We start from the raw sequence: 25,942 nt of genomic DNA, 5'->3' as shown, positions 1-25,942 counted from the left end.
CAGCGGACACAGGCGGCTGGGGCGGGGAGAGGCCGAGAGCGTGAGCGGCGGCTCCTCCCCCGCCACGCCCGGAGCGGCAGGAAGAGGAACGGCCGCGCCCAGTTCCCGGCCGTCCCGGGCTCAGCGCAGCACCATGGCGGCTGCGGCGGAGGAGGTGGATGGGCTGGCCATGGCCCGGCCTCATTATGGCTGTGAGTACTGGGGCGCGGGGCGCCTGCCAGGCAGCAACTTGCCTGGCCCGCGCTGTCAGTCCCTTCCTTCAGTGCGAGCCGGTGCCGGGACCCGAGCCTGGGCGCGGCAGGCGCAGGGGGAAGCCGCGGGGTCTCGGCGCTCGGGTGCGGCCCGTCGCGGTCGTGCCTCCTGCGGGGCCGGCGCCCCGGGGTGCGGGAGCTGGTTCAGGCCCCGCGACCCTCCCGCGTGGGGAGAGGAGCGGAAGAACGGCGGGGAGCGGGGGAGGGGGGGAGGGCAGGGCAGGGCAGCACGGGGGCGGCCTCCCGCGTTCCCGCCGTCGCTTCCCGCGGGCGGGCCCGGAGCCTCGCCCAAGATGTCCGCCGCGGGCGGAGGCCTCGCGGGGCCGCGCTCTCCCTGTCTCCCCTTCCTTCGGCCGCGGCACCTGACTTGGTGCGCGGAGCGCCCGTGCTGGTCCGACCCTTCCGCTTCCTTTCCGTGCGCTCGCTGAGGAGAGGGGCGCTTCAGTGCGGGGTGCCCGAGATAGATGCTCGCTTGTGCTCCCGCACCGCGTCAGAAATGAGCGAAGGCGGGGAAACCGTGGCGCTGCGGGTGAGAGGCGTGAGCGCCGGTCGGCCGGGCCGGGCCGCGGGAAGGGCCCTCGGCTTCACGTGAGAAGGGGGATTGAGGCGGGCGGGATTTTTTCCTTCCGGGTAGGCGTTACCTGCGGTTCGGGTCCGTTTTCAGCTCCTCTGGCTTTGCGCGCGGGCTGGAATAGTCGGAAGAATGCGTTGTGGTGCTTCAGGCTGGCTTGTAGGAGGCCCTTTACAGCTTGAAGCGAGATCTCTGATCGCAAACGCTGTAGTTGGTGCCTCGTCGCTTGCGTGTGTTTGTTGGAGGTATTTTAAGCTAACCTTTGATTAATGATGGCATGGGACACTTCCTATTTGGCAAGTTTGTCCATAAAACATAAAAAGTTGTGGGTTTTTTTGTTTTTTTTTTTAATGAGAAAATGTATGAGGTATTTAGCTGTAAGAGTGGGAAGAGCAGACTTTATCAGTGAGGCTTTAAACACAGAATCTGGCAGGTTTAGGCATATACACCTAAGTAAATCCTTAGCTTGATCTGAAGATGGCACACAGGTTGTGGATCTGAATGAGGCTGTCCCAGATGAGGACTGTGAGTAGCATTTACATAGTTTTAGAGATGGACTGTAAAGGTATAGAAGGGATTATATGATGTGAATATATATTGTCAACCTTCCTTAATCTTTGACTGCTAAAATTGGAGGATAGATGGAGGAACATGAGGTCATTGATGTGCTTTTGGGGAAGAGAAAGGCAAAGCTAGAAAATAAGAAAATAAAGGACTGTTTCTAAGCAGTTGGAAGATGGAAGAAGTTGCATCACAGTCAAATTGAGAAATCAGAAAGAGGGAAGATGGCAAGTTTATGTGACAAGGAAGGATAGGGAAACTGGGCCTTCTATTGCTTCTAAAGAACAGATATATTTGGTCCTTAATTTCCCTGAAAAAAATAAAACCTGTGCTGAGTTTCTGTGAGAAAGGTTATATCTGATTTTTGGTGTTCCTGTTCAGTTACATTCAATCTTCAGCTGCTTGAGGATGTCTTTTGGCTATTTGCAGCTGTCTTGGATAATGAGAGATTGACAGCAGAGGAAATGGATGAGAGGCGACGCCAGAATGTAGCCTATGAGTACCTTTGTCACCTGGAGGAAGCAAAGAGGTAAGAATAAGTGGTGGGGGGAACTGCTGATGCTTTAAAAGAAGTTGTGATATTTGGTTAGGGGAATAATTTGGATACAGTTTACCTCTTGTCTATGTTTCTTAGTGGCTGTATAGATTCATTTTAACAAATGAGCAAACTCCAAAACATGTACTTATCTAACATGTGCTTTGTGACAAGGACTCCATAGCTTTAGTGCTCCAGTGTTCCTAGCGCTGGATGGGTTCTCCCTGTGTCTAACTTCTGTGTGTCCTGGTGCAGTATTACTTCATTACTTATCAATGGACATGGAGAAAAGATTATTCTCTTCCTCTTAACTGCAAGTTTTTACAAATTGAAATTGTAACAGTGTGTTTCCCTTACACTTATCTTTCAGACTGAAAACCCAATTCTTGCATATTTCTCTGTGGGTCCTATTCAATGGGTCTGTAGTACTTTTCACTGGATTGTTCTGACTTCACTCAGTCTGTGTCTTTCTGGAAGTGCACTGCTGAAATGGAGAAGAGTTTTCTGTCAAGGACATTGATATGTATACTTATAAGAGTACAAGGATTTGTACCCTGATACATATGCTACTATTGTACGGTATGGCATGGTATCTACCTTTTCATAATGGTATGGTGTAGTAGAGTTTTGCTGCTTTGTTACCTGTTAATCTTTTACTTGAGGGTGCCTTACTTGATATGTGCTCCTCATCTTCTGTTTATACCATCTATCATGTTTTTCTTAGTGTATTATCTTTCATGCGATCCAGTGAAATTTTGTTTTTCTTGATCTTTGCTTTATATGTTGAAGTAATTTTGACCTTATTCCTGTCCTCCAGTGTGTGTGTAACTTTTGTGTCATCTCCATGTTTAGTAAGAGTGTAAGCATGCTGTATTTCTTCATTCATACAGTTAAGTGTGATCAGAACACAGCTATTAAAGGAAAAAGAGCCAATATTAAAAATGAATGCATGAAATCTTGGTGTTTTTTTAAATCTTTTTGCAAACATTCAATCCTTTTTGCTGTGTCTGGATAATAAGCATGAGAGAGCAGTTTGTCTGCTGCTTTTCTTCATGACAGTTGGGTCTTTTCACACCTTTGTATATTTTTCAATTTAAATTTAATGAAACTTTTTTTTTTTTTTAAGCTGCGATTGAGACCAAAGTCAGGTTTCCAAGAATGGGATTAAAGAAAAGGAGATGAGGTAATGTTTGTACTGGTGACTGCCCCTGCCCCCTCCATTCTTGAAAGTAAGGCTGGTGTTGGCAAACTAGCTGGTGTGTATGCCACAGAAAATAAGTTCTGGAGCAGCAGGAAGGTAGAGCATGCATAAAACCATGTTCTAAACAGTTGACAGCATGTTTTGTCATGGCTCACTGAATACTCCAGTCTGCCTCTGTCCTTCAAATGATGATATGAAGACCCAGAAAACTTCCTCTTCCACTGGCTGGGTGGTGAACTTTGCATAAATCTGTATAAGTCTTCCCCAGCAAGATGGATGTGTTACACTGTAGTGATTTTGTTGGGAAGTTCTGAGTTTCTGCACTTTTACTGCTGGCAGAGTATAACGAAGGACTTCATTCCAAGGTTTAAATAGTTTATGCTGCCTTACCAAAAAGGTTTGTTATATTTTTGAAGGGGCAGGGAGCACTTGGTTTATGCTGTAGTCTTCTCAGGTGCTTCATAACAATTGTCACTACTTTAGATTCACAGAGGCTGTGTAGTTACTAGCAGATGATAATTTTCTGTCCATGAGGATTTGGATGAGGATTGACGTAGTGGGAGAGGTTTGACTATATGTCAAAATAACTCCTTCCCTTTGAATCAGAGCTCTTCAGGAGCAAATGCTGCACGCCAGGGAGAGATGAGATTTGCTGTAGTCACTGCAGCCCAAGGCTGTAAACCCAGGACAAAACCCCAGATCCATCAAATGTGGACTCTGCATCATTGGCCTCACAGAAAATATTTTCCAAGGTGTTTGTTATCTATTCAATTCCATGTCCAGATTTGGAAAAAAATCGGACAAAAGCCCCTTAATGCAGTGACAGCTTTAATACTTTCATTAAGCTCTTGCTTAATCATGAGGACTTAGTCTTTAGATAAATCATCTTTGACTTTAAAGTTTCTTAGCCATCTTATCTCTGCTTATGAGTATTGCCTTGGTATTATTGAGGCTGAGCAGCTGTGCATTTGATTTTGCTGCACCTTGTCAGAAACAAGATATTTTTTACTGTTTTGTCTGAGGACAAGCCTTCAGATGCTTCAAATAATGCCTAGTAGTTGCCAGTATGTTCTGTGAAGAATGAAGTAACAGCTGTGTCACTCAAAATTCAAGCAGTGGTGTTACAGCCTTCCTCCTATCCACATTGGTAGTCAGAGAACTTGTTAAGCTTTGGAGAGCTTCAAGTACCCATTTTTCAACCCTCAGCCCATGGTGAGGGTTGCTTAGGGGCCTATAGAATGCTTATACCTATGTGATTGGGAATTCCTGACTGTAGCTGAAGCCAAGGCACTTTGCATAAGAGTTAAACATTAAGTGACCAGAAGAAGGGGAGCAGAATCTGTAGTTCAGCAACTAATAAACACAAGTGAGAGCAGAAAGACTTGGATTCATGGTCTTAAGTTCGTGGTCTACTCCCAATAATTTTTCTTTTTTTCCACTGAGCAGACTTTTTGTAAAATGTCCTTTGATTCCTTCCCACCCCCCATTATGATTATTACTACTAATGCATTCTAAACGTAAAATGTATTTATAAGGAGAGGACCTAACACAGAATCGTAGAATATAATAATGTGAATAATAAAATGCTGATTTGCATTGCATCAGCATTGTCAGAGGTGTGCTGTTGCTTCAATCAAGCAACAGATAAAGGATCTAGAAGCAGAATTTTGTGGATTTTTTTTTTTTTTTTTTAATAAATGTTGAAAGAAGGCAGCAAGACAAACATTGGCTACCACTTGATTTTGTACTGAAATGGAAAATGCAGAAGTCTGGATTTCTGAACTGGAACATCACATGGGTATTTCGTGAAGTTGTTTGGAGTATGTGTCTGCTAAGGAGCATACATCAGAGGGATAACAATAACTTATTTAATGGCATTCCAGCTTGCCTTCTTTCCCTTTTTTTTTGTTTTTCTTTGAGCTGTCGCTGCTGTACTGTTGTTATTTAGCAGTGTTTGACTTCAGCATCCAATGTGCAACAGTCTTGCAAAACAGGCGTGTTCTTGCAGAAAAGCAGAGCGCAACTAAGTTGCTCAAGATTATGAATGACATTGACCTGAATATTTGAGCTAAATTGAAGATTGGTAATGATAATGAGAGGGATTCCTGTACTATGCTTGAACCAGATGCCTCTTTCTTGAATAAAAATGGCTTTGTGAGTTGGTGTTTTCTAATACTTCAGGTTTTGTGTTTGGTTATTTGTTTTTGGTGGGTTTTGTTTGGTTGGGTTTTTTTTTCTGTTTCCAAATCACAATAGTCTATACAGAAAAGATATGGCAGTTCAGATAACAGCAAAGTACTTCTTACAGTTTTATCTGGAGCTCGGGCTGGTGCACAATAATAATTCTTCATCTGTGTTTTGTGATAGCTTTTTTCCTATGTGGGAAGTACCCCTTGTTGCGGTATTGTGGCTTTTTTGTGATGAAATTAGCGCTTATCAGTTTGGCAAAGGTTTTTTTTAAGGCTTTGTTTTTCACTATGGAGTATTTTAGGTTCCTCCATTTTGGAAACTAAAACATTATTGGCTCTCTTGTTTCCTTGTCTGGCTTGCTGGGTGATGATACCATGACTTTCCCCTGGGATAGTAGAAAATATTTTCATTCTGGGTTATTCCTGAGCATGGTTTAAACATTTTAGTGCCCAGATTATGTGGCTTCCAATAACTAACTTCCATTGTGCCTGAGCAATGTGTCATTTCTTTTATGCATCAGGATGGAATGTGACAATGTTGGTTTTTTTTTTTCTCCTTTTTGAGTTTTCTTGTAGAAGATGTTAACCTGTTGAGCAAGAAAAGGATGATGCTTGCTCTTTACTGCTGTTTTAATATGTTCAGGATTGAAGTGTACTTCCTGTGGTTTTGTGGTAATCCCCTTCTTTCTGGCAGATTAGAAGATGGTTTAGTGTAAGCTGATACCATTGAGCAAAATTAATACTTTCTGCCTCTGTGGTAAAGCCTGAAGGGTCTTTCTTATTCATTGCTTTTCTGTAAGAATTATATTCCCCTCTCCCTCGATGCATGCTTTCTCTCTTTAAAGTGGGGAGCAATTTTTTTTTTGACTGGGTTGATATGTGTGTGTCTCAGTTAAACTTTTTCTTGAAGAAATCTAATGTTTAAAGAAAAAAATCTGGTCTTCATCTTTTCGGGTTTCCCATTTTTAGTTTGAAAGTGCTTGGATATCATTGTCTCCTGAAATCTGGCATAGTCACCCAAGATCTGCTTAAACAGGTTTCTTTATCTTCAGAAGAGTAGGGTACCCAGAAGAATAAAGAGGAAGAATTATAAAGGACACCACTTTCTGGACAGATAAGCACGTCTAAAATTAGAGCTAGATGGGAAGCTCTATAAAGCTTATTATGTGAGTAACTTTGTAATGCTGGTTCCCTGTTGTTTTTGTAAAGGTATAGGTATATCAGTTGCTGAAAGAGCTGTAATTTGAAGATGAACTATTTTAAATAGTACACTACAGCTTAAATCTGTAGGAAACGTAATGGTTGCTCTTTTACTCAGATTTACTCTCAATTCAGAGATTTTTCAGAAAGGTGATGAATAGCATTGGTTCCATTCTCTTATTAGCCTCAACTTAAGAAAAGTGAGATAGTTTAGTTAAAATGTGTCTTGCAAGCCTCTGTTTAAGAACAGGGCTGTGATTAGAGGTAGGTAACAATAATGTGGTTTGAGAAAAGCAGCATTAGGCTTTCTCACTTTTTTTTGGTACAGTTTTCAGTGTGCTGCAGGTAAACAAGTAATATGCAGAATATCTTATTTAGGTCCTGCTTAGATTCATCTGCAAATTAGATACAGGCAAGTTTCATATGGGTTTGTAAACTGTAGAGTTAGTACGCTGCCTCTTGCAGGATTCTGAGGATGAAGCAGTTGTGAGTGGAGCTCAGAGTGCAATAGTTCTGGTGGTGTGAACCAAAGCTGCTGTTGAAGAATTTAAATTCTTTTTTTTTTTTTTTTTTTACTGTAAATCGCAGGCTAGCAAGAACAGCAGTGTAACTCTTGAGTCCCTCAGAGAAAAAGTGAGGATTGTTTTGGATTTATCTCTGAGCTCATTCTTTTTTCCCTTCCTTCCCCTCCTTAGGTTAAGGCAAACTTGACTTTTTGGGGTAGGGTTCCTTTTAGCTTTTAAAGATGCTTCCATTTGCATTCCCATTCCAACATCTGGAGGGCATGTGCCCCAGCTACAAGGTAGTGTCTTTCAGTAATTATGAGCAATTAATTGTATTACCTCAGAAGCACAGGAAATTGTGCAACTGTGCAAACAACAGGACAAGAAAAGATGGTAGATCTTGACTATTTGCAGATTAGGTATGAAACACATTCTGAAGTTATGATAAGTGAAAGCTATTTTGCTTTATGCAGGTCAGCCTGCATATATTTAGACTTAATCTATAGTCTAATACTTCAGATCATAAATGGTCCCTTCTTTAATAATTGCTGGACAGTATTCCATGCTGGAAAAGATTTAAAGATGGAATTGGTTATGTTTAGAAAACACCTGTGGTAATTTAGTCAGTAGCCTGTAATTCAGAACCTATGTTCCTCTTCTTGATGAGGTCTTCAGGCTTAGATGGGAGGCCGTTTGAGACTTCTGAATGATGTCTGTCTGGTTTGTCCATGTTTTATTTCAAATATATGACTCCTTTTTGGAAATACTCTGTTTTTATTTTCTAACTTAATTTCTGAGGCTTTTTGTCAGCTTCTACCCAAAGTGACCATTCCAGATCAGGTGAGTGGGTCAGGAGGTCACCAATTGACATAGCAGAGCTTATTCTTGTGTGACATAAACAGGGTTCCTCTTTTAATTCCGGGCTAATCAAGGCTTTTTTTCTTATTTCCGTGGTGATTTTTGTGTGTATGTGTGTGTGTTTGGTGGTTGTTTGGTTTCTGCTTCTGTCAGATACAATGCAAGTCCCATGTTTTATTTATAATTTTTTTTTTATCAATGGCTCTATTGTTTTATTATCAACAGCTGTAAGTTGCAGTAGTTGCTGTTTAACTCTCCCCACTTCATATGGGGTTTCCTGTCAGCTCCTGTTTAGACTTGAGGAAGTGCTTCTTCACAGTCCCTCTGTTGTTCCATTGATGACCTCATGTGGCTGGCAGGGTGTGGCTGCCTGGGCTGGAAGTGTCTTGGAATGCACATTCAGAACCCTATTTTTCTGAGAAGTGGGTTGACAGAGGAGGAAGGATGGTGGGGGGTACCACCATCTCTGCCTTGCTCTGAATGCTTTTTCTATGAGTCACTGGAAATAGTAATGAAGGACAGGCTATGAGGAGAGATGCAGCTGTTTGCACAGAGTATGATTCAGAGACCAGGTTTTTGCTGTGTGGTTGGTGGTTTCTGAAGGAATATTGTATTTAATGCAAAAAGAGAGCAGCCCAAAATAACCAAAGCAAGTAGTTGTCACATAGCAGTTCTTGACTGTCTGGTACTGTGGAGTGTTTCATATAACCCTTATTTGCAAGAAATCAATTTAGTTTTGAGGTATGATAACTTCAGTGATGCTATACCTTCCAGGTATTCAAGCTTATTTAGTTACTAATGGTAAGTGATCAAGGCAATTAGCTTGGACAACAGAATGGTACACTGTGCCTTGAAAAAGATTTCTGCATATGTGATAATTAAGCTCCACACTTCAGTGCCATAATATTAATATGGTCTGGTTCAGCTGCATCTTGCCAGGGAGGGTACATCAGTCGCTGGGAAAAATTTGGCCCATGTTACCCACTAATACTTTGCTTTTTGGTAATTTTGAAATTACCAAATACGTTCTTTGAAGAGTGGAATTCTAATTAAGTATTGTTTGTGTCTTCCTTTGGTTTGGACACCTACTAATGTTTCTTGGTCTACTTTTGTGAGTCTTGTTGCTGTAGGATGAGTTGTCAGACAAAGACAGTAATGTTTGAAATTCTTGATGTCAGTACAGGGCACTAGACAAGATGGGGGAAAGCCAGTGGTTTGTTACACAGCTATTTAGTGACCCTCAGCATGAGTAAATCTGGTGGGGAGTCAGGGAAAGGGAGACTTTTTTTTTCTTGAGGTTGTCTTGTTCTGAGTGCTTGGCATTCTGAAAGTCTTTGCATGATGTGCTGCAAAAATGACCAGTTAGAAGTTGGGTGTCAGCAGCGTTTCCTGTCCTGTTGCCAGCTTCTGACTGGTACTTACTCTGTGATCACTGAAACTCAGTTTGGCAGAGTTTCTGCCCTATCCTTACAGTTTTTCTACTGTCTACCAGATACTCATCACGTGTTCCTGTTGCAGCAGGTGCACAAATATGATGTTATTACAGCCTCTACTGTCTGAGGAAGATGATGTCGTTTATTGCATGTCAGAAATCCTTTGAAACAAGCTACTCTCTGCTAAAATAAAAGCCCTTTTCAGCACAGGGACGGGTACATGATGTCCTTGTAGACATCCAGGAATTGTGAAGTTAGCTGATTAACTGCCAGAATCTGAAACATAGGAACATTTTTGTGTCTTTACTGGTGCAGGGGTTTTTCTTTTTTTTTTTTTCCTATAGTAGGTCAGGTGCAAATTTTGTATTTATTTTCTTGTGGACAAAACTGTTCTTTTCTTTTTCACTTGTCTTCCAAACTACTGAAAGAAGAGAGAAACTTTTTTAGTCTTTCCACAGCAACAAGTATTAAAAAAATTCTACATCGGCAGCACATGCAGTGACAGCTTTTTTTTTTTTTTTTTTATTTTTCCTTCTTTTTAATTGTTTTGAACCCAGACTAGACAACATTTCTTTGTGACTTTTGAATCAGCATTGTGACATCTGATGGAGTTAGACCATAAAGGTATCTGATACTGAGTTTGATTTTTTTTTTTTTTTTTTTGAGGCTCCAGGTAGTGAGAGGACAGCCAATATCTAGATGTATCATCCCAGCAGATTAAAATTTATGTGCATTTCCCAGTAGGTTTTTCCTGCTTCAGCTTCTAGCTGTTGATTCTTATTCTCTTTGTCTAGTTGAGACTCCAGCTCTTGCAAACAGTCTGTATTTATATTGGTACTAAGAGTGATTAAATATTCTCTAATAGCCAGTTTGCAGACCTGATAAAAATCATGTGTTGGTGTCCTTGGGATGGAGGCTGGGGACATTTTGCTTGCTGAGATGCATGGCCCCCCAGGATGCAAAGGAGGCAGTTGGAGTCTGCTGCTTCAGTCAGAGTAAGAGGTTTATCCTGTGGGTGTGCCCTGTTATTGCCACTTCTTTCTCTGCATTTTTGGATTTAGCACCAGTGTCTGGACAGTTGGCCTTGTTCTTGCTTCCTGCTAGTTTTTTGCTCAGCTCATGTGACTGTCTCTTTGGTTTCCCCTCTCTAGACTACTTCTTCCAGTACCTCAAATTCAAGCTTGTTTTTGTTTTCAGTGCCTGTTATTTGACTTTGTTATTAGTGATAACTTTTTTCATTCGCTAATCATTACCTTCACTTGGCCAAGGACACTAACTTTGAATTCCTGTTCTGTATTGTCCTCAAATAAAGTCCCTCCTGAAGATGATTTCTTTTACCCCAGCTGGTGTAAAGCTTCTTCTGCCTTTCCTCTACTTAATGCCTTCTGCAGCAGTGCCTACCATCCCTCACTGGACTTGAAAGTGCCAAGGTAGGTTTGGTTGTGTTGGGTGGGGGATTTGTTTTTTGTTTATTTGTGGTGGCTGTAGGTTTATTTGTTGGGTTTTTTTGTTTGTTTTTAGAGTATGCTTTCTTGGTCCAGTGCTCACCTTTGTTTTCTGTTGTGTTGCATGTTTTATGGCATGGTGTGTGCTGTCTGCTGCAAGGGATGGCTTGGACAACAATGTGCAGAAGCGCAATGAATGGCTCGTGCATAACTGGGGTTTCTGTGTACCACAGTAAATAATAATTTCCTTGTCTGGCTGCTCTGGAGGACCACTTTGTATATGCAGTGGAAGGGAGAAGAAGTTTCAGATTTCTCCCAGTTTAATTGTCTGTGACCTACGGTTTGTCATTTGCAAGAGAGGCTTGTTTGGGAGCATTCAGTTCAAGAAGCAGTGGTAACCAGCTTGATTTTTAATCCCTTTAGGAGAGTGTTTGCATTCCTATTTGTAAAAAATAACTTGAGGAAATATGTCAGTCTAAGTCACAAAACACTGTATGTCATATTAGACAGGAAAGTGTGGTACAAAGTCTTAATATTGGAGTCTGTTGAAAAGCTGGTGCTTTTCAGGCTAAACTGGGTGCAAATTAACAACTTCCTTTTTATAATTTTACCACTTCAAAGCATTACTTACACTAGATCTGAAGTGCACTATATCTGAAGTACTAAATATGAGGTCCATGAGACTTTCTGAAGTTTTCATGTGGAGTAGGAGGGCTTGAGCAACCTTTGCCTTGCAGAAGCTTCTCTAGTATGGGGTGTTTTGATTTGTATCTTACTTGGGAACTCTTGTGCCGTGCAGTCCCTGCCATCTGTGACTTGTGTGTCCTGAGTTGATGCCTTTTACACTCCCATCCCTTCATGGCATAAAATTTGTAAGTTGTTTATACCAAACTCCTGTCAAAACTTGAACTGGTTTGTTTTCTGTACTTTGACTCAGTTCCTTACTCCCTTAACGTGTCCTTCTGGTTGTATTTCCTTTCTGTACCTTAGAATCTTTTCATAAACAGTATTCCTATTTTCCCAAGTTAGATGGCAAGGAGCTCAAAGACAAGATAGGAGAAAACATCAGGAGGGCCAGGAGACCTCCTTGGATGGATAAGGAGCTGCTGAGGAAAATTCAAAGGAAAAAAGAGGCTTATAAAAAATGGAAGCAAGGACAGGCGGCCTGGGTAGAGTACAGGGATGTTGTCCGGGAAGCTAGGGACCAGGTTAGGAAGGCTAAGGCCCAGTTAGAATTAAACCTAGCTAGGGGTGTTAAGGATAACAGGAAGGGATTCTACAGGTACGTAGCAAACAAAAAACAGACTAGGGACAAAATAGGCCCCCTGAGGAAGCTTTCGGGAGAAGTGGCTACACAGGATTTGGAGAAGGCTGAGGTTCTGAATGACTTCTTCGCCTCGGTCTTCACTGGCAAAGGCTCTGACCTCACCACCCAGTTCTTAGAAGGTAGATGCAGGGACTGTGAGAATGAAGACCTTGGGCCCACTGTGGGAGAGGGTCTGGTTCGAGACCATCTTAAAAATCTGAACGCGCACAAGTCCGTGGGACCTGATGGAATCCATCCGCGGGTCCTGAAGGAGCTGGCGAATGAAGTTGCTAAGCCACTGGCCATCGTATTTGAAAAATCATGGCAGTCAGGTGAAGTTCCCGATGACTGGAAAAAGGGAAATATAACCCCCATTTTCAAGAAGGGGAAAATGGAAGACCCAGGGAATTACAGACCAGTCAGTCTCACCTCTGTGCCTGGTAAAATCTTGGAGCACATTCTCCTGGACAACATGCTAAGGCACATGAAAAACAACAAGGTGCTTGGTGACAGCCAGCATGGCTTCACTAAGGGGAAATCCTGCCTGACCAATTTGGTGGCCTTCTATGATTGGGCTACAGAATTGATGGATAAGGGTAAAGCAGTTGATGTCATCTACCTGGACTTGTGCAAAGCGTTTGATACTGTCCCACACGACATCCTTCTCTCTAAATTGGAGAGATATCAATTTGATGGATGGACCACTCGGTGGATAAAGAACTGGCTGGACAGCCACACACAAAGAGTTGTGGTCAATGGCTCGATGTCTGGCTGGAGACCGGTAACGAGTGGTGTCCCTCAGGGATCGGTGTTGGACTGGGATCCAGCTGTCCCTCAGGGATTGGTCTTGTTTAACATCTTCGTCACTGACATGGACAGTGGGATTGAGTGCACCCTCAGCAAGTTTGCTGATGACACCAAGCTGCGTGGTCCGGTTGATATGCTGGAGGGAAGGGATGCCATCCAGAGGGACCTTGACATGCTTGTGAGGTGGGCTGATGCCAACCTTAAGTTCAACCACGACAAATGCAAGGTCCTACACCTGGGTCGGAGCAATCCCAGGCACAGCTACAGATTGGGCAAAGAAGAGATTCAGAGCAGCCCTGCAGAGAAGGACTTGGGGGTGCTGGTCGATGAGAAAATGAACATGAGCTGGCTTCAGTGTGCACTCACAGCCCAGAAAGCCAACCGTATCCTGGGCTGCATCAAAAGGAGCGTGACCAACAGGTCAAAGGTGATCCTGCCCCTCTACTCTGCTCCTGTGAGACCTCACCTGGAGCACTGTGTGCAGTTCTGGTGTGCTCAACATAAAACGGACATGGAACTGCTGGAACAAGTCCAGAGGAGACCACGAGGATGATCAGGAGACTGGAGCACCTCCCGTATGAAGACAGGCTGAGGAAGTTGGGGCTGTTCAGCCTGGAGAAGAGAAGGCTGCGTGGGGACCTAATATAGCAGCCTTCCAGTATCTGAAGGGGGCCTATAGGGATGCTGGGGAGGGACTCTTCATCAGGGACTGTAGTGACAGGACAAGGGGTAACGGGTTAAAACTTAAACAGGGGAACTTTAAATTGGATCTAAGGAGGAAATTCTTTCCTGTGAGGGTGGTGAGGCACTGGAATGGGTTGCCCAAGGAAGCTGTGAGTGCTCCATCCCTGGCGGTGTTCAAGGCCAGGTTGGATGAAACCTTGTGTGGGATGGTTTAGTGTGAGGTGTCCCTGTCCATGGCAGGGGGGTTGGAACTAGATGATCTTGAGGTCCTTTCCAACCCTAACTATTCTATGATTCTATGATTTGGGGACTGTAATGTTGGCTGTTTGTAGGTACTTTCTGATGAGTTATGGCATGTAACTGAGGATTTTCCCTTTTGAAATAAACTTCACATTTTCCTGCTATTCAGAGAGGAATGCATATACTGAAAGCAGTCTGAATAACCAATGAAACAGCCATGAAATTAAGATTTTTGTTAAACCTCTGTTGAATTGTGAGTATTCTTTCAACAATGAGGCTGTAAGCGTAACTGCTACAGAATCCACAAATAGGAGAGCAGCATCAGGGAATCTTTGGATAAAACCTCAAACAGAATTTCAAGATGAATTAACAATTTGGGGACTTGATGCTATATTTGTTCTACACTCATTTTTTGGATGATCTTGGGTGTAGACATGGGAATTGCTACAGCTGATTTCAACTTCTGTTACAGAAAAGACCATTTGAGGATCAGTGGCAGCTGAGCTAAATTTTTACTAACAACTACCTGTCTCTATAATTAGAAATGTAGTTTACTGCCTTCTCAGGAGAGATTAAAAACTAGCTGTGGTGAATTTGAATGCCTCTGGTATGTTGTGTACTTCTACAGTGTTACGTATTTGAGATAAGAGTAAGCTGTGCAAAAGTATCCCCAAAATGCAAATTAAATTTTATCTTTATAATACTGCTTTTCTAAATTACTGTGAAGAAATAATCATGTATTATTGTCCCGTTAAGGTCAGAGAGAATGATTTCTGTCATCTTCTGAGATGTTGCAGGTTGAGCAATTTTTAGCACTTTCCATTAAGACTCACATGCTGGGCTGAAAATTGTTGGTTCAGAAGCTGATCAATATGTAGTTCTTGTGCTCCTGCCTTAGATTTGGTGCTGTTTGTCAGAAAAGGTGAAGCAGGCTAGTGCTGGTGATGACCTTTTCAGTCATCTGATTGCAGCCTGCTGCCAAGGGACTGTCAGAGCATCAAGCTACCTCTCAGACTTTTGTTTCGACAAACTGAATGTGCTGCATTGCTCATGCTTCTCATTGTGAAGTATTATCTTGGCTAATCAAAAACTTCTTTCCTATCCTGTTGCTGCTCTCCAGTTTGAAAAAATGCAGAAGACAGTGACAAGGTTAGTCTCATCAGTATCCTAATATAAGAATAGTCGTCGTGCCTGGCTGTACTGTTCCCCTTTGTATACATCCCACAATAACATTAGGTCTTAGAGTTTTCAACTTTTGAATTCATTGTGTCTGCTATACTCATCGCACGTTTTTCAGTGTCGCAGTTGTCTTTTAGGATACAATCCCCAATCTGTAGATCAGCCAGATCAATGACCTAATATTTAACCTTATCTAAAGCTTTGGATATTTGAACAGTCCTGTTCTTACTCAGGCTGTGACCACCTGTGTGCTAATTATAGGTTACAGTGATGCTAGTACTGCTTTTATTATTTAATTCTCTAATTTTGTCAGCCTCAATTTTATGTTTACTTGGAAAACTAAAGGAGTGGGCATAGCATGCATCTATGCCAAGATACTTTGGAAACGGAACCATTCCATGAATCCCCATGAAAACACTGGTTGGATGTGTCTATTGGTATATATGAGCTATTCTATGTATGCATGATTTTAATCACAATATTCTGAAGCATGAAGCCTTGCATCTTGCCGATGTGAAATGTCTGCAGTTTTAGTTAGTCAACAGAGCCACGCTGGGTTTTACAGAACTGATTTCTGTGAAATTGTTTTAATTTACTGCAGTTATTAATTGAATCTGTTATTGCTTGCATCTAGTATGGTGTTTTCTGGTTACTTTGCCTGGATTAATATGGAGCTAAATAGTTTATAGTTATGTATCCATCTGAAAGAGTATTTAGAATATTAAAATTCTGTTCATTGGGTTCAAGCAGGTTCCTCTACTTGTCTGCATTTAAGATCAGTTCCAGTAATGTGGAATTATCATCCCTGCAAGCCAAATTATTAACCTTGCTTATGTTACTCAGTCAGCTCTGTTTTATAATACGGGCTACTGCTATTCTGAGTCACTGTTTTCTTTATTGATCCAAGGCTTATCTGTCCTGTAAGAGCTTTAGAGTTTAGCTGTAATTGAGGCATGATCTAAAGAAAATGCTTTAGAACGTGGCCCATGGCTGTGCAGAGAACAGAACAGCCAGGGAGCATGTCATCTTTGAAAGAAACTGTGTAGTTGAGCTTGCAGTATATAGCCTCTGGGAGTCCTGTACAGAGCAGATATCAAGGTGCACCTCCATTTTGAGAACAGCGACTTCTCAAATTATTTGTAGTCTTTTGTGTTTTGTCACGAGGATCTGTGACACCATTAAATGAGATGGAAGGAAATAAGGTAAGGGAGAATCATGAGGAGAGGAATGCCTATTCCATTCCCTCCTCCCCCTGTCCCCGTTTTTGAAATGTATGGTAGTGTGGGAGAAAATGTATAGGTTGGGAAGACACACTTAGTGACAACATTGTAGGGCCTCTCTATGAGATAAGCTAAAAGAGCTTGACTAAGTGGTACAAAGTCATGAAATAACTAGTGAATACTTAATGAGAATAAAAGAAATGCTTGTGAGAGAAGCCTGTACTCAAGGAGGATTAAAGTTAGTTAAAAGGACAGGTTGGCCACTACGTCTAGAACAGTACCAGCTAAATCATGGGCTGAAGGAGAAATGTGGTAGTGAGGTGTTATCTTAATGACTTGTGAAAGTCTAGCTATTGGACTTCATACTTGTTAATATTTTGTGTGAAGTGTTGCTGACTAGCATTTTAATGACACAGGTTGTCTGGTAGTGCTATGCCCACTTGCAGTCCCTAATGCTAAGTAAATGGTACACTAGAGTATGACAGCAGTCATAAAACTTGCTTAGCATGGGGTTGTGTTCACAAATTGGAAGTACGCTCAAGTGACCACAACTTTGTTGTTCTTGCACTTCCAGATGGATGGAGGCCTGTCTGAATGAGGAGCTGCCTCCCACAACAGAGCTGGAAGAAGGACTGAGAAATGGAGTCTACCTGGCTAAACTTGGAAACTTCTTCTCCCCTAAAGTGGTTTCTGTAAAGAAAATCTATGATAGGGAACAGACTCGATATAAGGTGAGAGCTATAAGCCATAGGTACTGCTTTAGGCAGACACCTGGAACAGGAAAATGTGCACATGGAGGTACTGTGAGCAAATAAACAGAAAGTTAGTTTTTGTTTTCTGAGAAACTTCATCTTTGCTCTGGAGCATATGTTACAGGGGTGTGTGTGTCTGAATGGACTCGGCTGTATATCTGGGTCTGTATTCATGTGAAAGAACTTGTCATAAACAATCAATATAATCATATACAGAAGACTTCCCATTTCTGTCAGAGTACCGTTTTGACTATCCATCCTAATAAACTGTCGTGGCTTAAACCGATCCACACAGCTCGTCCACTCACCACCCCCACTCGTGACCCTCCCCACTCCCGGAGGGATGGGGAGGAGGATCAGGAGAATGTAACCCCCACGGGTTGAGATAAGAACAGCCCAGTAACTAAGGTAGAACACAAATCACTGCTGCTACCACCAATGATAATATTGATAAGAGAAAATAACAAGAGAATAGGATACCACCGCCGAACAAGTTTGACCCCCCCTGAAGAGAGAGAGTGCCCTTCCGGGTAACTCCCAGTTACCTCCCTGGGCATGACGTGCTGTGGTATGGAATACCTCTTTGGCTAGTTTGGGTCAGGTGTCCTGTCTCTGCTTCCTCCCAGCCTCCCCTCGTCCCCAGCAGAGCATGAGACTCACAGAGTCCTTGGCCAGAATAAACATTACTTAACAACAATTAAAAACAATTGGTGTTACCAGCTCTCTGCCCAGGCTGGAAGTCAAAACACAGAGCTTGCACCAGTTACTAAGAAGGAGCAAAATGGCTCCTGGTAAACCCAGGACATAAACTTCTCTGTTCTTCCCGGCAGCTGTGATGCCTTGTTTCTTACTGCCCTCTTGTTCCTGTCTGTTCTTATTTCAGGCAACTGGTCTCCACTTCCGGCACACAGATAATGTAATTCAGTGGCTGAATGCCATGGCTGAGATTGGTCTCCCCAAGGTAATTTCTGTTTTACATGCAGATAAATAAATAATGTCAGAAAAGCTTTACATTCTGTGGAAGCATTTGCTGTGATACAGAAAGCAGCAGACTTCATCTAGTTAATTCTTCATTTTCTAGATTTACATCCCTATAGAAATTCTCTTCTAAAAGTTGTTGAAAGGTTTCAGTCTGTGTGTGAGAATGATTAGGAGCAAAATAATTGACCTGTACTATGTCCTTACTATGGCTATTCTTACATAAACTTTGTAGACTCATAGAATACAATCATTGAATAGGAAAGGACCTTAAGATCATCCAGTTCCAATCCCCCTGCACGTTGCACTAAACCATGTTGCCTAAGGCTCTGTCCAGCCTGGCCTTGAACACCGCTAGGGATGGAGCATTCACAACTTCCTTGGGCAACCCATTCCAGTGCCTCACCACCCTCACAGTAAAGAACTTCTTTTTTGTATCTAACCTAAATTTCCCCTGTTTAAGTTTGAGCCCATTACCCCTTGTCCTGCCACTACAGTTCCTAATGAAGAGTCCCTCTCCAGCATCCTTCAGATACTGGAAGGCTGCTATGAGGTCTCTACACAGCCTTCTCTTCTCCAGGCTGAACAGCCCCAACTTTCTCAGCCTGTCTTCATATGGGAGGTGCTCCAGTCCCCTGATCATCCTCGTGGCCTCCTCTGGACTTGTTCCAACAGTTCCATGTCTTTTTTTATGTTGAGGACACCAGAACTGTACACAATACTCCAAGTGAGGTCTCACGAGAGCAGAGTAGAGGGGCGGGATCACCTCCTTCAACTTGATGGTCACGCTCCTTTTGATGCAGCCCAGGATGCGGTTGGTTTCTGGGCTGCAGGCGCACACTGAAGCCAGCTCATGTTCATTTTCTCATCGACCAGCACCCCCAAGTCCTTCTCTGCAGGGCTTCTCTGAATCTTTTCTCTGCCCAACCTGTAGCTGTGCCTGGGATTGCCCCAGTCCAGATGTAGGACCTTTCACTTGGTTTTGTTGAACTTCATGAGGTCAGCTCATGAAGGTCCAGCTCACAAGTGTGTCAGGGTCCCTCTGGATGGCATTCCTTCCCTCCAGTGTATCAACTAAGCCACACAGCTTGGTGTCATCAGCAAACTTGCTGAGGGTGCACTCAATCCCACTGGCTGTGTCAGCGACCAAGATGTTGAACAAGACTGGTCCCAGCACCGATCCCTTAGGTACACCACTCTTTACTGTTTTCCAATTGGACATTGAGCCATTGACCACAACTCTTTGTGTGTGGCCATCCAGCCAGTTTTTTATCCACCAAGTGGTCCACCTATCAAATTGATGTCCACCTATCAAATTGATGTGTGGGACAGTGTCAGATGCTTTGCACAAGTCCAGGTAGATGATGTCAACTGCTCTACCACTGTCCATCAGTTCCATAGCCCCATCGTAGAAGGCCACCAAATTGGTCAGGCAGGATTTGCCCTTAGTGAAGCCACGCTGGCTGTCAACAACCACCTCGTTGTTTTTCATGTGCATTAGCGTGCTTTCCAGGAGAATCTGCTCTAAGATTTTGCCAGGAACAGAGATGAGACTGACTGGTCTGTGTTATAGAATCATAGAATAGTTAGGGTTGGAAAGGACCTCAAGATCATCCAATTCCAACCCCCTGCCATAGGCAGGGACATCTCACACTAAACCATCCCACCCAAGGCTTCATCCAACCTGGCCTTGAACACTGCCAGGGATGGAGCACTCACAACCCACCCTGGGCAACCGATTCCAGTGCCTCACCACCCTAACAGGAAAGAATTTCCTCCTTATATCCAGTCTAAACTTCCCCTTTATGTTATGCTTCCTTCCCATACTTTCTGTTGAGCAGTTGTCTGAGCTACAGTTTGATTGTGAAAGTCTTGGATTTTTTTTTGTGTATGTGTTTTTTTTTTGTTTGTTTTTTCTTTTTATGGGACTTTTTTTTTTTTTTTTCAGAAATTTATTATAAAAGAAGCAGTGCCACAGCAAATACTGTGCTAATTTCTGCAGGCATCCCTATGAAATTTTCACATCGAGTTGAAATGTTCATGGTGTAGCTTAGTCAATTCCTTAGGGGAATGACTGGATAAAATGTTTAGCATAGGTTGTTTGGGGATTTTTTTTTTTTTTTTTGGTAAGCCATGTTATGCTTAGTCTCATCAAAACCAGCATTGTGTAGTTTAATCTGATGTGTGTTTTGTTTTCATACGTGCTTGCACACTTGGCAAAGTTTTTCAAATAACTTGCTGAGATTTAGTAGATGAACCTTGCTGGGGTGTGTGATGAGCAGCTAAACAAAGAGTAGTGCCAGGTATGAGGCAAGGTTTTCAGATGTACATGGGTTTGTGGGGCAGGATTCAATATGTTATGAGATATTAAATAAACTGGGTCCTTTGCATTGACAAAGGGATATTGCTGCTGTAACTATTTACCCATGCAGAAGACCCAGGGAAACAGTGCTGTGGAATTGTGAGCATCCTTCAGTTGTTCTTGCCTTTACAGAAAGAGCAATACTACTTTGTGCTCATAGGCAACAGCAGGGAGCCTTCCAATAACTAGAAAGTAATGTATCTTGTCAGCACTTCCGAATTGACACTTTGAGTATTAGTCTCTTGTGTTATATTTTGAAGAGCTTTGCATTTGAGACTGCCTGAAAGCTTTTGGGTCTGGCTAACTGAAAATTTATGCAGAGCATCTCAGTGCTGATCTCAGTTTTCCTTTGTCACAAAATCTTTTTCTCCCTTCCAAGTGTTTTTTTTTTTTTTTATCTCTTGGTTTTTACTAAACTCATTAATACTTATGACCCAGTATCTTGGTGGGCACCAAAAGAAAGGGTGTACTCATCCATGTAAATACAATGCGGGCAGGAAAAGGGGAACCTTGTTTTTGGTGATAGAATTGGTGCTTCAGGTTGGAGGAATGTTGGGCCAGGGCTGAGAAGCTCAAAGAATTTTGTTCTGCAGACTGTTTCATTAGTATACTGCAGAAGAATTGGGCTTATCAGTTATGTGATTTGGCTATATAGAGTGAGTATAATTCAGGCTGCTAACTTTCTTTTATCTTTAGATATTCTACCCAGAAACTACAGATATCTATGATCGCAAGAACATGCCACGCTGTATCTATTGTATTCATGCACTCAGGTAAGGCATGCTAGGCAGAAAGCTAACTGCTTCTGTAATCTTTATGAAAGGCAAGAGGGGAGAGAGCTGAACTGAAGGCTGGATGAGGCTGAATTTTCTAGCAGAACAATCTTACTGAGTCAGAGCAAAGATCCACAAAACCAGTATTTTGCCTTGGGCAGTGGCCAAATGAGATGTTGAGGGAAAAAGAACCAGTCAAGTATGTTGATTTCTACCTTCCCATCTCAGTTCTCAGCCTCCTTCTCTACGGACTTGAGGCAGAGATAAACTTTCTGGGGCTTAAAGGGGAAACCTCAACCCCTAAAAAGTGTTCGTGAGAAGGGCAAATACTGGTTTGTCTAGGGATCAGTCAAATCTCTGAATGAAAGCCAGTGTGGTCACAGCATTGTGTTGCAGTAGGTGTGTCATGATGACCACAGTAAGTGATCAAGCAGGAGCTGCTGTAGCAAGGTCTCCTAAATTTTAAAATCTTGCATAGACTGAGTGGGATAATCCAGCTCTTGAGAAAAACGGGAGGATTCATTTGTTGAATGTGCCCTCTTCCCTCTTTGCTAGCTGGTTTGAATGCAGGTGTAGCTTTTGGAACATGTTGAGATTTTTATTTAAAGCGGATTCCTTCTGTAGCATTTACTAGGTTATTGCATGCTGGACTATGTACATTGAGGCCTTTATCTGTTGCTTGCTCAGTTTCAGTTCTCAAGAGTAGTTTGTTCTGCTCTCTGATCTGTTGCCAGTGTGACATCTAGCAAGAGAGATTGTGTTTATCTGAATGTTACATTTCAGATTTCTGTAGACGAACTTATTTATAGAAGTGAGCTGGATCCCAACTTTAGATCTAAAATGAATTATCTCTGCCGAGTAAGTAATTTGGAGTTTATAGAGCAGTGATGAGTATACATGTGGTGGGGTACACTGTCACTATCAAGACCGGTGCTCCTTTCTGTTTAGGTTATGGAAAAGTTTCTCCCTCACTGGCAACTTTGGGATAGTTACTATAGCTACTTTATGCCAGGGGTTGGTGGGCGTATAGTCTTGTTACATGTTCTTTGTTATTTCCCGGCTGTTCCCAGTCCTTGTCCCCCAGAGTAGTATGAATTATGGACAATTACCAGGCTTCTCAAGAGCATGAAGTTTGCTTCACTCTTTGCAGACCATATAATAGGGAAAGGAAATTAATTCAGGGAGCTAAATTAATAGTTGGAAACAGTCCCTGTATTTAGGTCTGTAGAAGTTACAATCTTTCATCTATTAATGCTGATTTGATACTGTGTCATTTTTTTCAATTGTTAACCATTTTGGCCAAAATGCTCCATAGCAGGTATCTCTCTGCAAAGGCAGCTCTTAAGATTTTATCTTTAAAATAATTTTACTTATCAAGGTAAGAAGAGTAATTCTGTCATGTAGATGTAAATACGGAAAAGGGTATTTTTAGAAGAATTTGTTCTTTTTTCAGGCTTAGTGCCAAAGTATATTCCAGTTAAGAAAAGATCTAGAATGCGGTTTGGTTGATGATCCATAGGTCAGAAATGTTCCTGCCTCATCTTTCTGTTTTGGTTTTGTTTTTGGGGGTGGAGGGGGAATCTGCTTAGATTTATAACGATTTGAGATGTTGATTTGACATGTTGAGGTCATGTGGAAAAGTGGAATTGCTTACATGTTATTTTCTAATCACATTAAAACTGAGTTTACTGTAGGAACAGGTATTGACTTTATAAATAGTTTTGTTTTAGTGTTCCTGTATAGTGAGATATTTTAATAAAGGGTATGTTTCTGTGATCTTTGCTGATCTGGCACAACAGGCCAAAAGGAGAGGAATTGCTTCTGTTTCCCAAGTGCCATTTGTCCTTAGCTGTATGGATTCATCCCTCATTTGTAGCAGTTCTGTTTCTTGTCAGGCTCCAAGTAAATACATTAACACCATTTTAGCGAGCTGTATCAACTTAGTGAATATTTTTCCTCCTACTCAGCATGGTCAGGCCACACTGCAGAACTGTGTTCAGTTCTGGGCTTCCCAGCATGAGAGACACACAGACATACTGGAGAGAGTTGAAGGAATGGTCACTAAGATGATTAATGGACTAGAGCATCTCCCCTGTGAGGGAGGGGTGAGAGAGTTGGGACTGTTCAGCCTAGAGAAGAGAAGGCTCTGTAGGAATCTGAGCAATGTGTGTAGCTATCTGAAGGGAGCATGCAAAGAAGATGAAGCTAGGCTCTTGTCAGTGGTGCCCTGGGTGAACAAGAGGCAGCTGTCACAAACTGAACCACAGGAGGGTTCCTCTGAACATCAGGAAATGCTTCATTTACTGTGATGATGAACAAGGAGTGGCACAAGTTGCCCAGAGAAGTTGTGGAGTCTTCACGCATGGGGGTGTTTCAGAAAACATGTGGATGTGATGCTGGGGAAGCTGGTTCTGCATAATCTTGTTTGAGGAGGGAGCTTGAACAAGACAAATGAGCACTCTTCTAGCCTTAACCATTCTGTAGTTCTGAAGACTTCAGACTGGTGGACCAGTTATGTGCCACTGGGGGGAAAGAGAGGAGTCAGCTCACCCTCTTGGTGATTATGAGCTTTTACGCTGGATTACCCAAGTGGCTGCTTAAATCTATATCTACTGAAATTATCCGTCATTGTCGGAACCACAATGAAAAATTACTAGTTCTAATTATTTGTTTATTCTCTTTTCTAGCCTGTACCTGTTCAAACTGGGTCTTGCCCCCCAGATTCAGGATTTATATGGGAAGGTGGACTTCACAGGTAAAAGTGCTGATACATGTGCCACCTTTTTCTCCTCCTCTACTAGACATGTTATAGATCAGTTAAAGGATTGTTACTGTTGATATTCTAAATGTAAATTAAATTCAAAATCAGTCGTTGTGAGGAATTCTAGTAATTTAAGGAAAAGGTTTGATTAGGACACTTTTAAACAAAGTCTTTAATAGCCGTCAGTTTGCTAATCATTACTTTGGCAAATAATAGCCCCTTTAACTTTTTTGGCACTATTGTAAATTGCTTAAGCCTTGCCTTCATCCCTTTGGGAGAGGTTTTAATCTGGAACTTGGTAAATGGTTCTGACATCCCTTGACAGTTTAAAGTAGAGCTGCTAGCTGAAGAAGAGTTTGCCAGCTGATCAGCTGCAGGAGATTCCAGCACGAAGTCTCATGTCCATATGCTTCCTCAAGGTTTCAGTTCCTTATTTTTGCTAAAGTGTCAAATTCTGTATTTTGCATTAGTGAGGCTCCTACCTGAGGGCACATGTCTGAGTTAAAAGGAATATAAACTATGAACTATTTTTTAGTTGTAAGGTATTTAGCAACATTTGCTTTACTCAGAATAGTCTCTGGAAGGGGAGGGAAAAGAATGCTAAGTATTACCTTTGCGTTTTCCTGGCCTGTTGGCAGCTGTAGCTGAGGCACCTCAGAATGATGGAGTCTGTTTCCAGCTCCTCATGCGAGTCATGTGTTGCCTTCTAGTGAGAGAGACTACAGAATATTCCTGTATGAGTTTCTGGGAGAATTGTAGCTTTTAGGAAAGTGTGCAAAATGTCCATCAGTTTTCATTTATTTTGTTTCATGTACTGAGTTATAGTCAAAGTATTATTTAAACAGTAATTGTAATTTATTGTAGTTATCCTACATTTCTCTTTGTAGCAGCAGTTGGTATAGAAGTGCTGATTCCTAATGTGTTTGAGCCTGCTTAACATTGGTTTAATGTGTGTTGCAGAGGAGGAAATCAGTAATATGAGGCTTGAACTGGAGAAGTATGGCATTCAGATGCCTGCCTTCAGCAAGATTGGAGGAATTCTTGCAAATGAACTTTCTGTGGATGAAGCAGCCTGTAAGGAAAAATGGAGTTTTGTTTTATGTGATTATTCAAATAAACATGTCTTTTTTAAGCATTGGTTTTAATGCCTCCTGTTGTGAAACAGTACAGTCCTTTTGATAGGCCTTTTAGAAGACTGGGAAGAGGATTTTGTTTTCTTTCCCTTGTGTGGTGTTTTTTGGGTCTGATGGTTTTTTTTTCTTTCTGGAACACAATGATTTGAGTAGCTAAGATATTGTACTAGGAAGTAGGCTGGGATTTTTTGTCAGGAACCTGTGATGGAATGAGAGGTACTCTGATAATGCTTTTGCTTTTTGGTTAATTTCCAGATAGTTCTTCTACCTTTCCCAGTTAATTTCTCAATTCTTTACAGATCTGTTGTGTTTGGGACTAACTGACAGACTGTGACTTGTTTTTCAGTACATGCTGCTGTCATTGCCATTAATGAAGCAATCGACCATCAGGTTCCAGCTGACACTCTTATGGCAATGAAGAACCCTAATGCAATGCTAATAAATCTTGATGATCAACTGGAATCCACTTACCAAAACACACTCTACAAAGCAAAGCAAGACAAGATGACGAATGCTAAAAATAGGGTGATGAGTTCTTCTTTCAAACCATATAGTTGCATGAGTTGCAATTTTGATTGCATTGTAAACAGTAATACGCAATGTGTTTTACAGTCCTGTATGTATAGTGTTATTAGGTGGATTTACTCCTGGTGTTATTCTTATATGTTCCCCAGTAACTTGTCTTTCTATTGTAGAAGACAAGCAGCAGTTAGCTGTGCTACTCTGTTTAGTTTTCTGAAATATAAAATACAGATACAGAATTCATGCCGGCCTTTATATGTTGGGAATGATATCTGTGTATTTTCATACAATGTAGATGTGTTTTCCTAACAATGAAATGATGAGCAAAACCACCTGGTACTTTCTGAAGGAGTCAGTGTTGGTTTGGAACACTGTCCATTAAATGCTTAGCTATGTGTACTGTTTTCCAAGTTCTGGAGCTCTAGTGTGAGTTCGTACAGAGCCACTACATTAAGATGTTTCTGAGCTGTCTGTATCA

General features: G+C 42.0%; 1 protein-coding gene across 8 annotated transcripts in view; it reads left to right on the top strand.

The window, feature by feature from the left end:
• The window catches only part of IQGAP1 (IQ motif containing GTPase activating protein 1), a 71,082-nt gene that overhangs the window by 5,832 nt on the left and 39,308 nt on the right, over nt 1-25,942 (top strand). For 3 of the 8 annotated variants that reach the window (XM_065689064.1, XM_065689063.1, XM_065689067.1), the window contains 7 exons: nt 1,813-1,912; nt 16,758-16,914; nt 17,819-17,896; nt 20,972-21,048; nt 23,736-23,803; nt 24,770-24,883; nt 25,289-25,467. In XM_065689064.1, the coding sequence (XP_065545136.1) occupies nt 1,813-1,912; nt 16,758-16,914; nt 17,819-17,896; nt 20,972-21,048; nt 23,736-23,803; nt 24,770-24,883; nt 25,289-25,467 (773 nt within the window). Of the gene's footprint in view, nt 1-75; nt 192-508; nt 781-1,812; nt 1,913-3,044; nt 3,102-10,642; nt 10,733-14,904; nt 14,934-16,757; nt 16,915-17,818; nt 17,897-20,971; nt 21,049-23,735; nt 23,804-24,769; nt 24,884-25,288; nt 25,468-25,942 lie in introns of those variants that run through there. The other 5 variants (XM_065689065.1, XM_065689066.1, XM_065689069.1 and 2 more) reach the window with 5 other exon arrangements.

The sequence above is a fragment of the Lathamus discolor genome, chromosome 8 (assembly GCF_037157495.1).
Source record: "Lathamus discolor isolate bLatDis1 chromosome 8, bLatDis1.hap1, whole genome shotgun sequence".
NCBI lineage: Eukaryota > Metazoa > Chordata > Aves > Psittaciformes > Psittacidae > Lathamus > Lathamus discolor.
This window is presented reverse-complemented; position numbering and strand designations above follow the sequence as displayed.